We start from the raw sequence: 16,232 nt of genomic DNA, 5'->3' as shown, positions 1-16,232 counted from the left end.
ACAAAAATGTTTACTGGAGATGAACATGTACATGATTTTGCCTATGAATTATTTGACTTGACTTGAAATCTTTGCAAAGCAGAAATTTATTCTAGATGAATTTAATCATATTTTGGTTTCTTTTTAAAAATATGTCATTAAGAATGTTTCCAATGATATTTTGAATGCACAACTTAGTGATTGATCCTTGTTCTGACCTTAGAATAAAAAAGATGTAACAACAAGCAGACATTAGCTCTTCTGTTAACAAGTATGTTAAAATGCTTATCCCGTTTATAGCTTTTGTCGGAATGTCAAACCCGTAAGGTCTAAAATTACAAGCACTTTTATTTGATGATCTTGAAAATTATGTTGAAAAAATGGACGTTATGTATATTAATTATTAAGTCATTTGTTTCATAAGAATTAATTGACTTAGCAGTAGTTTTCATCAACTAAAGCTTGCAGTGATAAAACAATATTTTTCTTATATTTTGATATGCCGAACATGTTACTATGTGTTTGGAAGTGAGATCTTTTTTTAGCATCGTGTATTTTTAAATACTTCACAGAAAAACTCTTCTTCAAACAAAAGCTATGATAATTTTCTGTCCCTTCCCGCAATAAGAAAACATACATCTTTCATTTCTTTCTATTACATTTTTTCTCAGACCTCTTAACATGTCTTTGTTACTGACAGACTCCTTTGGCAAAGTCATCAAATGATACCTTGAAAAAGCGAATGTTGTCATCGAATAATTGCATTGTCTTTTGAAGCCTTTGAAATCCATTTACTTGCCAAGAATGTTATGATTTGTTGCCCTTTTGCACCACATATACACAGACGCTTTTTACAGCCGGTGAACGATCGGCTGTTCAATAAGGTATGTACGAGCTACAATGAACGTGAAGATGATATATATTGTAACGCACACTGTTAGCCAGACGTTCACGTTTAAAACTTAAATGAGAAATTTCTTGTATAATATATAATAAGTTATACCAATGTGAAAGAATATATCAAAGAATATAAAAGAACGTTTTGTTGAATTAAAGGCAGTTCACAGTACCAAAGACTTAGTGTCGAGCTATCAAAGATAAAATTTACAGTTTTTTTATTGCTGGATTTCATATCTCAGCTTCACTTTTGTATGAGTGGTCATGGCAATTTCAGTAAAACGAAAACCTGTCAGATGCGAACGTATGCGTTTATCAAATGATTATACCAAATGATGAAATAAGATTCTTCAGTCATTTTGAGATTTTCATCACACGTTTTGTCATACGATTTCGCTACCGAAATAAATAAAAAATAAAATCCTGTTTAATATCATTTGTAGAGGTATGAAATTGGTTATTTTTTGGCATTCGCTAAAATTAATAACTTGAAGATACTTTTTGATTTCTTTAACACTTATTTTGATGTAGAATTTACAAAGCCCTTTACTGTATATAAATAAAAACGTTTCTTAAATGAAAAAATCACTTATACGAGCAAGGCGATATGTATTTCAATCCTGAAGCAAGCCATAAAACAAAAATATTATCTAAGTATAGTATCAGAATGCTTAATATGCCCTCGAGTGTTTATTTAAGTGATAAAAATGATTTATAGGTTCCATTATTATATTGTTGATTTCCGAAAAAGTTGTAACATAGGATGTTTCTGTTATTTAATACACATGTATAATGTACTTAAACAGAATAAAATGTTCTTGACCAAAATACTATTTTGCTATTTTAAGTAGGGTTTTAACCGTTTAGCAATGATTTTGTGCATGCGCCACTCGCTTTTAATGCAACAAATTACCATATTTATTTCATACAAGCATTTTAGAAGTATACTTTTTAAAAAAATTCAAACAATAATGTTAGCATCAAATATATAATAAACAAAATTCATTTCAGTTTGAGAGATGGTAAATTTGTATTTGTTATAAATAATCATGCATTTTTAACGTTATTGGTATCATGCATGACCAATTTAAATTTCGAACAATTTACTTTAATCCTCTTTTAATATCTTAATTTATTATAAATGTATATACGATATTTATATTTATATATCGTATTCCTAATATGTTTCCTGTGTATAGAAAATCTGACATGTCAACACAATTTCTGGCATGTAATAGTCTTTATAAGACTTCAAAGACAATGTTTTAGTTTTGAAGCGGAAATAATGTTTGTTTTAAGACTTCATTTAATGAAACAAAGAAAACCTGTCAGTAATAAACAATATGGATGATGTCTGAGACAATATTAAGGGAAGGTGGGCGGAGAAAAAAAAATGACGATTACACCGATAACACTGTACTGACTGAATTGCTCTTACAGATTATTGAGAACTTTGACAATGTCGTTAGTTATGCATATGTTGCACAGAGACAATTTTCTTTGTTTACCACGATTGTGAGTACAATTTATTAACCAACGAATGGTAAACTATGTATAATTGTGGTTTTTTAAATGTTAAACTGTGATTCAGCTGTTGCTAAGCGGTTGCAATTATTCTAGCGTTCATGAACAGTCTCAATCAAACCGAACATGCAACGTTTTCGGTTTTGCAAATTTTGACGTTTTATAGGCATTCCGTTTATTTCTTTTATAAAAGCTGTTTGAATCTTACATGTGTATGGCTAGAAGGAATAAAGGTGATTGCATTTAACCTGGACAATTTGAAGTTTTATATTTCATAAATATAACACTGCTAAAGCACTTTAAATACAATTGACAAGATAAAGACTACACCTTAACATTTTGTAATTTACTGTTTCAATAATTTCTAACACTAAAAGAAGGTCACAGTCCTGTTGAGTATCAACTGGGTATCCCGTATTTTGAGAAATGTATATCCAGAATAAAGAACTGCATATCGCATAGTTTGAAACAGAGCAAGAACAGAGAAAGGGAAGAGTATACCTTTCTTGATATAAACTGTATGATGCAACAAGATTGTAGCATCTGTTTTGATCAACTGAAAATCACTTTATCACGTTTTCAGGGGTGATTTTACAACGGCAACATATTACAAAACACGGTATCAATAAATCTTGCTCTACACTGACAAAACACCACAATAAAGTGTGTAGAATAAACTATACAAATGTGAATCCAGATAGTCTAACTGGCCGGTAGATGTCGATTTAGGTAGAATAGCTGCTACAATACTTTATATTAAAAACTAATTTATTTATTTTCATAAACTCTTGCATCATTCTTGTACATTTGTATAGAAACAATCGGTATATAGAATCGTGATGACATGCGCAAAGGACATGTTAACTTGTCAAAAATACATGATGACATGTGTAAACAGCATGTAAACTTGCTTTTAATATGCTTTTAATTCAATTTCCTTCATACCCTGCAAAAAAAGGAAAAAAAGCTAGTGACTGTCATCTTATTAGACAGTCAATTAACACCTTTTTCTATGATAAACATGTGTTTAATGTAGATGATAGGTGATCATAGACTGCCTAATGGGATTAAAAAATTAAATATACATTATAACGTAAATGTTCTGTTCAAACTTTTCCAATTAAAGACATACATATCTTATTTCCTTACGCATTAGTACTTTGCTATGGAATTAAGAGTATCTTATATAAATCATATTTATTATCACAAAATTCAATCTAAAAACTTTATTTATTGATCAGTCAGAAAAAAACATATTGTTTTGATATCTTTTCTTTTTTAAGGAACAAAGATCATTTTAAAAAAATATGCTGCCATTTTTTTTCAATTTTTACTAATGTTAGTGATCATACCTCTAAATAACTTTTTCAGTTTTATAAATATTTTGATACTGCTTAAAAAGTTTTTCAACTAAACAATCTATATCCTTCTATATCCTTAAAGATTGTTAATAGAGGGCCGAGCTGACCCTGTGCTGAGTTGACCAGTGCCAATATCAAAACATATTCCAAATGAAAAATACTGCAGTTTACATTGTTTTGGTGTAGAGGGTAGAGGGCAGCGTAGTGCCCAATTAACGCGCCTAACACCTGTGACACAGACACTTACTTTAGTTTTTCATCATGAGTGTCATGACACCTGACTTATCGATACAATTCAAACATAGCCTGTGTTTTTATATGCAGAAAATGGTAAAGTGGATGTGTAATCAAACACTAATACTAGAAAATGCAGCCCAGGCATACTTATAATACAAATTTCAATTAACCACATTTAGAGATGTTTTTTTGGTTAAATCTAACAAATTTGGATGTAGTATAGTGGAACCCCATTGTATCGTGCTATCTGTGAATTTATGCATCCTACTTTCGTTTTCAATTAATCAGTCTGCCACCGATATGTCTAAAAGTTGTTTTTAAATATTCATAATACTGGTACTTTAATATCCATACTTGGAAACGTATCAAAAAATACTGTTTATGACAAGGAAAAGTACCAGGAAATGATAAAATCTTACCTAACGTAGCAAACGACTTGCAAATCTCATACCGGAAGTGTGAAAACGAAAATAACATTTTCGTAAATGCGTACTTGTATATCTCATGGTACCTGCGAAACTCATACGACACCGAGTTGGGCTTCTTTACAGATTCTGTTTTTCTCTATTTTATGGCCACATCAGTGTCATTTGTGTCGTGTGGCGGCTGCTAAAAGTCTCCCCGTACATTTAATCAAAATGTTATATTTTCGATCCTTGAAGATTGTTCAGCACGACATGTGTGTGTATACATGTTATGTGGTATTTTTAGCTTTGTTTGGCCTTTTTCAACTTGAGTGGTTCCAGTATTCCTACTTGAATACTGTATAATCACCTTTAGGGTATGTTGCCTGCTTTTTGAATAGTCTTTTGACGTCTTGCTACGCATTCTTTTATTTGGGGAGCATACGCCGCTTTTTATGGAATGGCAATGTGTCACATTGAAGGTTACATGCTATCCGCCGTATGAACACATCTACGGATGTTTCTAAATTCAAAATTGCACCATTTTCGTGTTTAAATGTTCAATTCTGTTTAAGCAGGTGATAGGGGGCGTGAACGGTAACTTGCACTTTCCAGTACGGTCCATGAACAGGCTCAATCAAACTGAGCCAGCAACATTTTTAATTTTGGGATTCTGTTTTTCTCTTTTTTACATAAAAAATATCACAAGATAGGCAAGACATGTAGTAGTATGTACATAACAGGGTTGGTGATATTGTAGTGGTTATTTTTTTATAAAATAGTATTGACAAATAATTTTAAAACCATACTTATGCTTTAGAAAATGAAATGCCAAGATTGTTACAGACCAACACAGTTTGTGTACAGGTATATAAACTTGATGTGTGATACCTTAGAAAATAATGATAATGGTCAAACAAAAGACATCCAGCTTCATCTGAAAAATACACAAATCTGATTATAAGTACTTATAGACAAGAATAAGTTTGAAATTTCTGACAAGGGAAGCTTGCTTTACTTTTTAAGTTTTGTACATTTGTTTATCAACATAGCTTACAGATATTGGTTTCTAAATAATTAGTCATATTTTTGGGAAACAAATCTGATGAGGAATTGTTCTCATAGAAATAAGTTTGAGAACAATGAAATTGGTCTCCGTTTAAACATGACATTAAGGGTTGATAGTGATTTTTAAATATGACGTCCAAACATTTGTTGATTAATTAACCAAAGTTTCAATTTCATAAGAGTACGTAAAACATATTATTTCAACAAAAGTATTATAAACATGTATTATTGAAAGACTGATGATGAGAAAGAACAATACAATTTGAAAACCCAATGTAAAATCTCAGATAAGTTAAGTTAAAGCTAAGCAAACAGATTGAGTTATACTGCAGTCAACTTGAGTCTCGACATGCGTAAAACATCTTATTTCAACAAAAGTATTATATACATGTATTATTTAAAGACTGATGATGAGAAAGAACAATACAATTTGAAATAAACTCTATCCCCTCAAGCAGATGATGCTGTTCGAGTCTCATAACTTTTATAATGACATTTTTAATATAGATTTCCCCTTAGATTATGTCTCTCAGCAAAACATTGATAGATATTGCAAATGCTGCAGTTACCTGTCTACTTTGAAGTCAATAAAATATTTTACTAGGAAATGCCCGTAACAAATCTCGATACTGTTAATAACCTTGAATAGGTTATAATCACTGCATTATGTCCAAAGATAAATAATCTTATTTAAAAGTAACCATATTAAATTGTTTATATGTAACTTAAACAGGACCTCCAACATAAAATGTTTTGCTATTATGTAGTGGGTATTGACATAATTGGCCTTTTTATTACAATGAAATCTTTTTCTTAATAAAGTAACAACATTGCTTAATTTAAGTTTCAGCTGAAAAGGAATTATTCTGATGTGTAAAACTGTGCCAACTATACATTATTTATAGTCTAAGTTTAATAAAATTAACTTTTTGTAGTGTTTGTTTTTTTATAAGAATTCATGCATAACACTATTCGTAAGTAAATCACCTATTTTGTTGACTGCAAAAAGTTTTGAAGCAAGTTTAAATGTATATAAACCCTGGGCACTGGGAATGGCTAACTTATATAGGTCTCGTGACTTCCTTCGGCGATACAGTGTATTCCTCATTAAATCGAATCGCCGAAATAAGAAACAAATTGATCAGATATTTTAAGAATATAAAATCGTTTTGTTTTGCAGGATTTGTGTTTGTTTGCGAGGAGTGTTGGAAATAGTATCAAACACATGGCAACGTAGATATATCTCAGTGAGAAGGACTACTATACACACGAACATTAACTCTTTGAAGTAATTTCTTTTCTTCAGTGTTTGAGTTATTTTTGGACCATATCTAATAAAGGTATATGTAATTTATTTGACACTTTATTGGAGGATAAATTACAATAAAGAAAAATACCCCAAACAGAAATGACAAACTTTTGTTTAACTATTATTTGTTTGCAAGGACCATAACTCTAAAGCTATTTGAGATATTAGCTTGAAATTACCTTGAAATTTTATATTAGACATTTTAATAGAGTTGAATAGCAGAGCATAAGAACCAGAAGTGTTAACTTAATGCTTTTTTGTTGTTTTTGTTATTTTGTTGTTGTTTTTTAGAAGGTTTAATTATTGTCGATTTTATTGTCAAAATTATTTGTCTTGGTTATACCTGAAAACGTGTCATTACATTTCACGAGTGTATGGCTGTTATAACTTGTGTTTTACATGTATGTAAGGGTTACTTCCCTTCTTTTTTGAGAGGGGGATTTGCTGTCTTTGATTGCTTCTTGTATAATTGTTATTATTTTACTGTGATTAAAATACCAATATATGGTAAAGACTGTGATAACTGTCATTTTTGTTTTATAATTCATTTTATTTTGTTTCTTCAAGTAATAGAAACGGACATAACATTCAGTCCTAAAGTTGTCAAAGTTGTCAATAATTGCGATACGTGTTTTATGCGCCATTGAATGACAGTAAATTGATTTATTAACCAGTTTACTACTCCAATCAACATATATTGACATAACGTACCATTATCATGATTTTTTAAAAACTCTAATCAACATCTTTCTAATGCCTTATATATCAAACTGTTAGCTAATTTTGGGCTTTTGAAGAACATTCTATGTAAAATATCATGACAAAGGAGAACGAAGACTGTACTTATGTCTAGTAAACAAACTGTAGAACAGTCAACACATAAAAATACATTTTCTCAAGATAACAAAATTGTTGCCAAAAATGCAATGTAAATCATGCGAGATCGAGTGCCTTCAAGTGTTGCCTGGTTAAAATACTAAAACATGTATATGTAGGATCTAACACGTGTTAGAATTTAATGAAATATATTAATTATTATTCTATGTTTTAACTGAAGTCATGTTTTGCATGAAATTGCCAAATATGATAATTATAACGGGTAGCAGTTTATATATTAATGGGGTTGTAACGTGTTAAAGTCACTTTGAGTCCAGAAACAGACATTTAATCTAAACTGGTTAGTTAAGATTCACATCCACTCGCCCATTTCTAAAGATAATTGTTTTGATTAAAACAAAATCTTTGGAATCCGGTAACAGTAAAGTTTTGACTTTTGAACCAGAGTGAAAGAATATGCATCCATATGTCAAGGATTTAAAAAAGTGTTTGATTGCAAATGGTTCCTTGGACATTGAAAGTGATTTGTGTGTGTTTGTTTGTAAGACCATCCCGGATTATTTATTATTATTTATGATTATCGTTCACTTTTTTAATAAACCGGCATTACTGTTTAAACGTATTAATGCAAATCAAACTGTTAATTGTTTTATATGGTGGCATATTTCTGCCACCAGATAACCTGATACCTAACTAGTTAATTAAGAGGTTAACTAGTTACGTAACTAGTTAACCTGATACCTAACTAGTTAATTAAGAGGTTAACTAGTTACGTAACTAGTTAACCTGATACCTAACTAGTTAAGTAAGAGGTTAACTAGTTACGTAACTAGTTAACCTGATACCTAACTAGTTAATTAAGAGATTAACTAGTTAAGTAACTAGTTAACCTCTTAATTAACTAGGTAGTTATATGGTTATCTGGTGGCAGAAATATGCCACAATAGTTTTACAATAAAATTGATATCTTTGTCTTAAATGGACAATACTAGACGATTACATTAAAGGATTTGCTGCTGTGCACGAGTCCAACAGAATATTAAATCAGTATAGTACTAAAATGTGTTATGATCTTTTAATAACACACCACCATTTTTTTACATCCCGAGAGAACTTTATTAGTTTGAGTACAATATGAATTTGACATGACTTAGAATTCAAGGCTGGTCAGAGCAAAATGTGGTCGCGATATGAAAAAATGGACTTTTTGTTGAATATAATTACAGCTGAATACATTATTAAATTGATATTGTTTTGGAATCGGAAAATGTAAACGAGATTAAATGATAAGATTCGATTCTGCAATCACTGTTTAATCATTTGTTACTTTTCATAAGTTTAGAGAAAAAAAGAAATACGTAATGGTTTAATTATGACGTAGTGTAGCAAATCGTTCTTTATGTAATTCTTTGGATCCAAACCGCCCATTTAAAGTCTAATATTTCTAGCATTGTTGTTGGCAATTATGTGGAATCATCCCTTCGGGCTAGATACCAACACACGCCGAGTGCATTTTTTTGTAAATTGTTCCTGTCAGTTGAAATTGGCCATTGCTTTGTTACTGCCCGACGACTGTCTTTTTCATGTTCTCTGTAAAAAGAAGGAAACAGTAAATGTTGCCAAACACATGTTAGTTATTTACAAAATGGTGTAAAAATGATGAAAATTAATAATTTAAGATAAACACAGCAGTGTGCTTTAAAAATATGTATACATTTCGGTCCGTGTAGGAGCTTCTCTGAAATCGAGTCCGAGTGGGAGCATTTTTCATTTTTTTATAATCTTCTTTTAGAAAAACTTACTTTTGAATAGAAATATTTGAAAACAATCTAGAAAAAAAGTGTAAACATGACTCGGTTAATGCTCTGGAACGTTAAAGATAATTTTCAAGATTATTTCTTATAGGTTGTGTGAAAGTCCAAGTGGGAGCATTCAGTGAAAAACACATATCCCGTTTTCAGGCCTAAATAAGGCAATAAATGTAAAATCTTTTTTTTACAATTATCTCATGGACTACAGTTATTGTTTTGTGCGCTACATTATTCTTTGATACTGTTACTTTTTCTTAAAATAGAATTATATTTTACCTTCGAGTCGACGGATTTTCGGCAAAATATGGTCCGAGTGGGATGATTCTGCTGGTGCGCATGACGAAGTATTCTACCATTGACCTTCGATACCACGAATTTTCGGCAGAACATGATCGAGTGGGAGCATTTAGCAGGTGCGTGATGAAGTTGAATCCCAGCATCGATACTTGATACCTGAAATCGATCCTGCCAAGCCAGCCGATCAAATCTACTATTCTTCTTCTTAAACTATAAAATAGTGTCCATATCGTTGTCTTTCTGTGAATAATGACTTCAGGCTCAAGTTTTTCGTTGTAAGTGAACTCGAACTTGTTTTCTCCTTTTCCTGACAGAACTATATATATATTACATTTATCATCAAAAACTTTGAACTCTGCGTTTTGTAACGTTCTCTTTGTTTCGACCCCTATAACGGAAATCGCATGCAGAAGCAGTCGTCTAAGTACAGCATTATTTTCATCATCTTCGGTGCCTTCATTTCCACATAGCGATATAATCATTTTACCAATAACTCGTTTGTTGATGACGTCTACAATACGTGGTGTAATCTTCGTCGCCTCCATTGGTATACATTCAAACGTCTGGCGAACATAAACATAAAATAGATTATTGGTGCTTATTGTTATAGCATAATTATAGAAAATATTAAAACATTCTTTTGTTCAAGAATAAATTTGTAATCAAACGTTGATTTATCGGCGTATAAAAAACACATATACTTCACAAATATAAACAATGCTTTTTTCTGAAGATGATGCCAATAAGCCGGCAATGATAAATTTATATAACAAGAACATTCTTAAATGATCATCCTTGCTTTATGATACAAATCAATTGAATTAATAGAGAATATCAGTTTTTTGTACAAATACAGGATTCACCTTTATCGAGTGGTATAAAAATAAATATTTCATGAGTAGCAGTACCTATGAGTGAAATATGATATTTTTCATACCACTAAATGAAAAAATGAAGAAGGAAATCCTGTTTTTTTATATTGCCAATTCAATTTGTCCTAATGAATGCAGTTTTATTTCATTGATATTTCTTTATAATTCGTCTTTATGAATATGGTAAAATTATGTATTTCTTTTACAACTTTTACTTTTAAATAATTAGAACGGGACTCCTAAGGAATGCCTAAAACGGCAAAAACGAATATTTTGAAGGCTCGGATTGATAGAAACTGTATCATAACGTCCTAAGTGGTAAGAACTATCTTCTGCAGCCTATCCTCCCACGATCAAACAGTTGTAGTATATGAAATTCGAGCAGAAACATCCCTCAATTTCGCCCAAGTCAGTGTTATATCCTCGTTTACTGACACTTCAAATGGATTCTTTTAAAGATTGGGAAAACTAAAAATTATTGCTAAAGGTAATAACATATTATTGGAACCTCACAATAAAAAACCCACACGATTGAGTAATTTCAAGCACAATAAAAAGGACAGACTTTTGAAATATTATGACATAAATATCAAGTATGACATTATGTAAGGTCATTAGGTCAATAACCCAGGGTTTGTTACTGAAAGGCTAACACGTTAGGATCAAATAAATCTTAAATAAACATTTACACTGATTTATGTCGCAATGTTTATTGTAAAGTATACATGAATAAAATAAATCTGATTTTTACATTTTTTTCACGAGTTCCCTTAAATCTAAAAAATTGCCGTTAACATAACATGTCATAAAACGTGTAAAATCTTATGTTTCACGTATATACAGACATGCAGACAGAATGAATACTGTATTACATTATTTATTTTGATAAATCATTTTATTACAATTTTTAGCAAAGTTTTATCAGACGCTCTACAGGCTATGTATTTTTTTACCTTGATTTTATTATTTGAAATTGTTTGTTCGGTTTTACGGTTATCCAACACATTTTACGTGATATGGCGCCGAATCAGGAAATATTTTTCCTAACCCTTAGCCACAATGGCTGTTCAAAGTAATAAAGGATCAACAACAAATAACACTTTAATAGACTTGACATTTAACGTTAAACATTTTGTTATTGAAATATGAATTGATGACAAGTTAGCTCAATAGAGCACATAATTTGTGACAGATTAAATTTACTTTGAAATGTCTCTTTTGAAACTACAAAAAAACCCCAAATATTTTGATTACGTTTGATGGCTGTAATTTATACATTCATGCTGAGTTTTATTTAAAGATATATTTTATGCTCATCCTTGTGTAAAATCTTTTTATCACAGACATTTATTGAAATCTATGTAATTTTACCGAATATATCCAATTTGAACAAAAGAATGAATAAATTATCTATTGAAGGTTGTGTGCCGTACAGGTCAAGTAAAATTGGCATTTTCTTAAAAATAGTTGCCAGTTTTTTAATGACACTGTATATTCATATTATAACCACCTTTAGTGTGTATAATTTAAAACACAACATATCTACTTTGTGTGAAATTAAAATATGTTTATTTTATATTTACAAAGAGACTGTGTAGCAATTATAGATATTTTCAAATATGAAATTTGAGCATAGTACTTACCTTTTAAAAGATAAACCTAAAGCTCATTGTTTAAATTAACAAATAGTCATGATTCAAATTTATCAAAGACTCCTGGTTGCATTTCAATGGTTCATTTTCCTATTCATATATATAATTTCATCAAGTTTCAGTACAAAATGTAACACCCATTCTAAGATTAAGATCCGGACAGGAGGATGAACGGACTGACAGAAGACAACAGGATTTCAATGTACGGGGATTATTTATGTTTTATTTCTAAATATGCCCTAAGATAGCCTACTGTATAACAACAACATATTCCTTAAAGGAATTACTTGTGTACATAAGAACGCTTATTCTTGGGTATTCTATATCAATCGTTCTTCGAAAACAAAGACGGATAAAAATATATAGCTAATATTCAAAATTAAATCAAAAGAGAACAAATATCAAAATTATACCTCGGCTGTGTCCATGCATATCCAACTTAAAATTGACTTCGATATTTTGTAGTCGAATATAAACACAATGTTAACGATCATAAACCAATGGTTTTAGCTATATTGATTACATTTGCCCATTAAAAATCGTCGTTCAATGTTATGCACGTTTCTGTTATACCTTCCTTAATTTGCTATATATCAAACATACGTATAACTCAAGTTTAAAATACAGACAATATTTCCCTTTACCTGTCGTCTTGTATCATTAGCTTAGTTATTACAGATCTCAACAAAAGTATTTGAAATAGGCATTCACTATAGATAATCGCATGGTTTGTTTTCACTCACCCATTATATTCAGAACACATTCAATGAGGATTTGAAAACTTTATTGATAAATAACAGTTTTGTAATTGATTCATATTCGAAAACGAACTAAATATATAACAATTGAGTTTTTCTGCGCCTTATGTATATCAGTATAGATCTTTTACAGAGGTTGGAATGTGGAATATCATACATTCCAAAAAGCAAAAAACATCGATTAATAAGCTGGTATTGGTTTTTTTTAGCGTTTACATTTGTAACGAAACGGAAAAGGCACAATAAAGGCCAAAGTACTGAGTGCATTTTTTTGTGATTTCTGTTAGAAAAATTAAATTGTGATAAAAACATATAAAACTCGTTACAGGAGTATTACATACATCATTATAATGGTAAATATAAACATTCATTGGTTAAGTAAAATAAATGGATCACCTCTCAAGTGAAGATTATTTTTGATGACTGAAACATATCTAATTACACCTTTACGGTGCTATTGTTTTGATATTTCGTTTGTTTAATTTTAATTCTTAAATTCTTGAAGATTATTTTCAGCACCAAGTTGCATTACTCTAGTGACTTTAATCAATGTAGATGTTGTTTTAAAAGTTTGACTGCAAAACCAAATTTTATGTCAAAAGTCAAGGGCACTGTAAAATGAAAACAAAACTTTGCATAAATATGCAGCTTTACGAGAACTTCACAACACACCTATTTATTTGGTAGAACTTCTCTTTTTTTTATTAAACCCCCACAAACAAAGTCTAAGGTGAATATTGGAATCAGTTTTTCGGAAAAAACTTGGTTTTTAGCAACCTTATGTGGAACTCCCTGTTGGGAATACTTCTGTATGAATCACATTTGGACCTCCTGAGGTCAAGGTATAGGTCACTGTAACAAAAAATAATAGGTTAATAGTCTCAATAACAATAGCAATTGTTAGAAAATGAGATATTGTAATAAAATGGTTTAAAGCATGCTCATATGAGGACCCCGGTTCGGTCGCTTTTTGACTCTTATTAAAAATAGAAAAATAGTTTATGTATGCAGCATTTATTTTTATCTTACTATAAATCAATGGAATGATTCCTCTTTGTTCAGGCCCGAATGTCCGTTGTGACTTTTTTTGCATCTACACAGTAGGACGAAACAGTAAAATAATGTATATTTTAAAATGTGTTTTAGAATACTTATTTGAATTATTAATAAATGATGAATAATAATTATGAAAAAAAAAAAACAAACAAAAAAAACAGACATCAGTTCAACACAAGCTTTGTATTTTTAAAATGTTAACTGTTATTGGAAAATGTTCACGTTAAAAATATAACAGTCGATTTTATTATACGTTATGTCATTGCAATCGTTTCCTTCCATATGCAACCACTAAAGGACCAACAACTCCAGCGAACTTCAACAAAACGGAAAGATCTGCGTTGATCACACTTTGGCATATTTTCCTAGTAGGCCATTGTCTTTCCCAAAATATTGTGCATTTGTCATCTTCCATTGCTATTCGGATGTATTGTTGTTCTATTATTCCCCTACCAATATAACAATATTCTCTGTCTTGAAACTCAATGCAGACCGTTGCGTTTTTAATATTTAACTTGCTGGCTTCTCTGCTGATTTCCTTCTTTGCAAAATTAAACAGTTTTCTGTCGCGCTCTGTCAATTCTAGTACAAAGGGCAGAATTTCGTTGTTTATATCTTCGGTTGTTATTGTGCCTTTTTTCTCAGCGGCCTGAAAATGTCGCATTACAAATGATATAGTTTGTGTTATAAACGTGTTGATGAATACAACGGCTATTGCAAATTATTTTTGTTGCATCAAATATTATTGCTGCTTATATTGTGAATGACGAAAAATGTTACTTTGGTTGCATTTTGTATGTTAATTAATAATGTTAGTTTGCCCACTTGCCTTGATTTATACGGAAAATTGAGGTAAACAACTGAAATTATATTAATAAGTTGTGTTACTTTGCTGCTAGTTATCTAACTTCTTCAAATGTCGTGTCATGTAGGTTTTAAACTTGTTATTTCTTTTTGTTTAACGATGCAATACAACCGTCATGGTGAAACGGCCTATAACATTGGTACATTTTATAATTAAAACAAATAAGCTGCATGCATAATGCAGGTTAACAGGTTAAACATGGGAATTTTATCAAATTAATAAGTTGAATAAATTGTATTTTCGATTACATTTGCTATCAATACCCACTATCTAGTTCAAAGTTTTATAAGTCATCGTTTTGAATTTTACAATAATGTTTTCTTATATTGAAAATGAAATTGTACAATCATTGACATTCTTTAAAAAAATTATCATACCTCGGAAACAAAATCAAATTCGTATCTTAACGTGCGTAGGTGACGAAAGAAATTATAAGGTTTGTAATTAACTTACGACAAGAGCTTGAACTCCTCCCATTATCCCACTGTGAGACACATATACGTATAAAATCACTCTGTTAATAAAATTGTTGGAATGGAGGTTACTGTTATAATGATATATGCGTATATTATTGATTATCGATTTATTAGATACTTGTATATTGTAAGTACTAGAAGAAAGAATGACAAAATTGTAGTGTATATCGAACGATTATTGCTCAACGATATGCAGATCTTTTGCAGTTTTCTTGGATGTTTATTTCATAAATGATTTACAATATCTAAAAACTTAAGTTATACTAGATCACTAAGTTATTACGAATAAATATTGCTTCTCACACCATGTACCTTGTAGTTTTCTTATTGTTATGATTATTTCCTCCATTAACTTATCAGCTGTGAAACGAGATTTAAGTTAAATAAGTATTTAAATATGCAATGTTTAGCTCTGTCAAAGTTTTCTTCTCTTTGAACTGGCTTTTTACTAATTAATTCTTCAAATTGTTTCATAAGTTTTTACATTTTGCATTAGCGCGTTTTTATTTTAACCATGAACTCATAAGATTTAATACTTAGAGAAGGCATATCAGTTTGACCTGTGTCTTTAAAATAAACATTGTATTTCAAGCGGTTAAATACTGTTTCAAGCAAATAGTAACATGATTTAATATTTATTGCAGTTTTTGACCTTAAATACATCGCATGTATACAGTTGACATTGTAATTTTATCAAACACAGAATATCGATATTATAGTAGTGGATTGTTAATTATTATGGCATGAAAAAAGCCCGCTTATCATACTTGCTTAATTGTGCCGAAATAATATCTGGGAGGGATGATCAAAAACAACGTTAATGCTATTA

At 30.4% G+C, this 16,232-nt stretch overlaps 2 protein-coding genes across 2 annotated transcripts; both read right to left on the bottom strand.

The window, feature by feature from the left end:
• Positions 1-8,913: 8,913 nt before the first annotated feature.
• Positions 8,914-12,700, bottom strand: LOC132718256 (uncharacterized). The gene is made up of 3 exons (XM_060701904.1): positions 12,662-12,700; positions 9,704-10,287; positions 8,914-9,206 (listed from the first exon to the last, which is right to left on the bottom strand). The coding sequence occupies exons 1-3, from the start codon at positions 12,674-12,676 to the stop codon at positions 9,080-9,082; spliced, it is 726 nt and encodes a 241-aa protein (XP_060557887.1). The 5' UTR covers positions 12,677-12,700; the 3' UTR covers positions 8,914-9,079.
• Positions 12,701-14,219: 1,519 nt separating this feature from the next.
• Positions 14,220-15,510, bottom strand: LOC132718255 (uncharacterized). Its single transcript, XM_060701903.1, has 2 exons — positions 15,381-15,510; positions 14,220-14,711 (listed from the first exon to the last, which is right to left on the bottom strand). Exons 1-2 carry the CDS (start codon positions 15,402-15,404, stop codon positions 14,322-14,324), a joined length of 414 nt encoding a protein of 137 aa, XP_060557886.1. The 5' UTR covers positions 15,405-15,510; the 3' UTR covers positions 14,220-14,321.
• Positions 15,511-16,232: the final 722 nt, after the last annotated feature.

Source organism: Ruditapes philippinarum, unplaced genomic scaffold (assembly GCF_026571515.1).
Source record: "Ruditapes philippinarum isolate M1 unplaced genomic scaffold, ASM2657151v2 ctg17392_1_1_1_1, whole genome shotgun sequence".
NCBI lineage: Eukaryota > Metazoa > Mollusca > Bivalvia > Venerida > Veneridae > Ruditapes > Ruditapes philippinarum.
The sequence above is the reverse complement of the archived record's forward strand: the minus strand, read 5'-3'. Positions and strand labels throughout refer to the sequence as shown.

Excerpts from the sequence above, each read along its gene's own strand:
- LOC132718256 (XM_060701904.1), bottom strand. Across the intron at positions 9,207-9,703 it reads GAAAATCCGTCGACTCGAAG|AGAACATGAAAAAGACAGTC; the intron begins GTAAAATATAAT and ends TTCTTTTTACAG.
- LOC132718255 (XM_060701903.1), bottom strand. The coding sequence starts at position 15,404 with ATGGGAGGAGTTCAAGCTCTTGTC. Across the intron at positions 14,712-15,380 it reads GAGGAGTTCAAGCTCTTGTC|GCCGCTGAGAAAAAAGGCAC; the intron begins GTAAGTTAATTA and ends CGACATTTTCAG.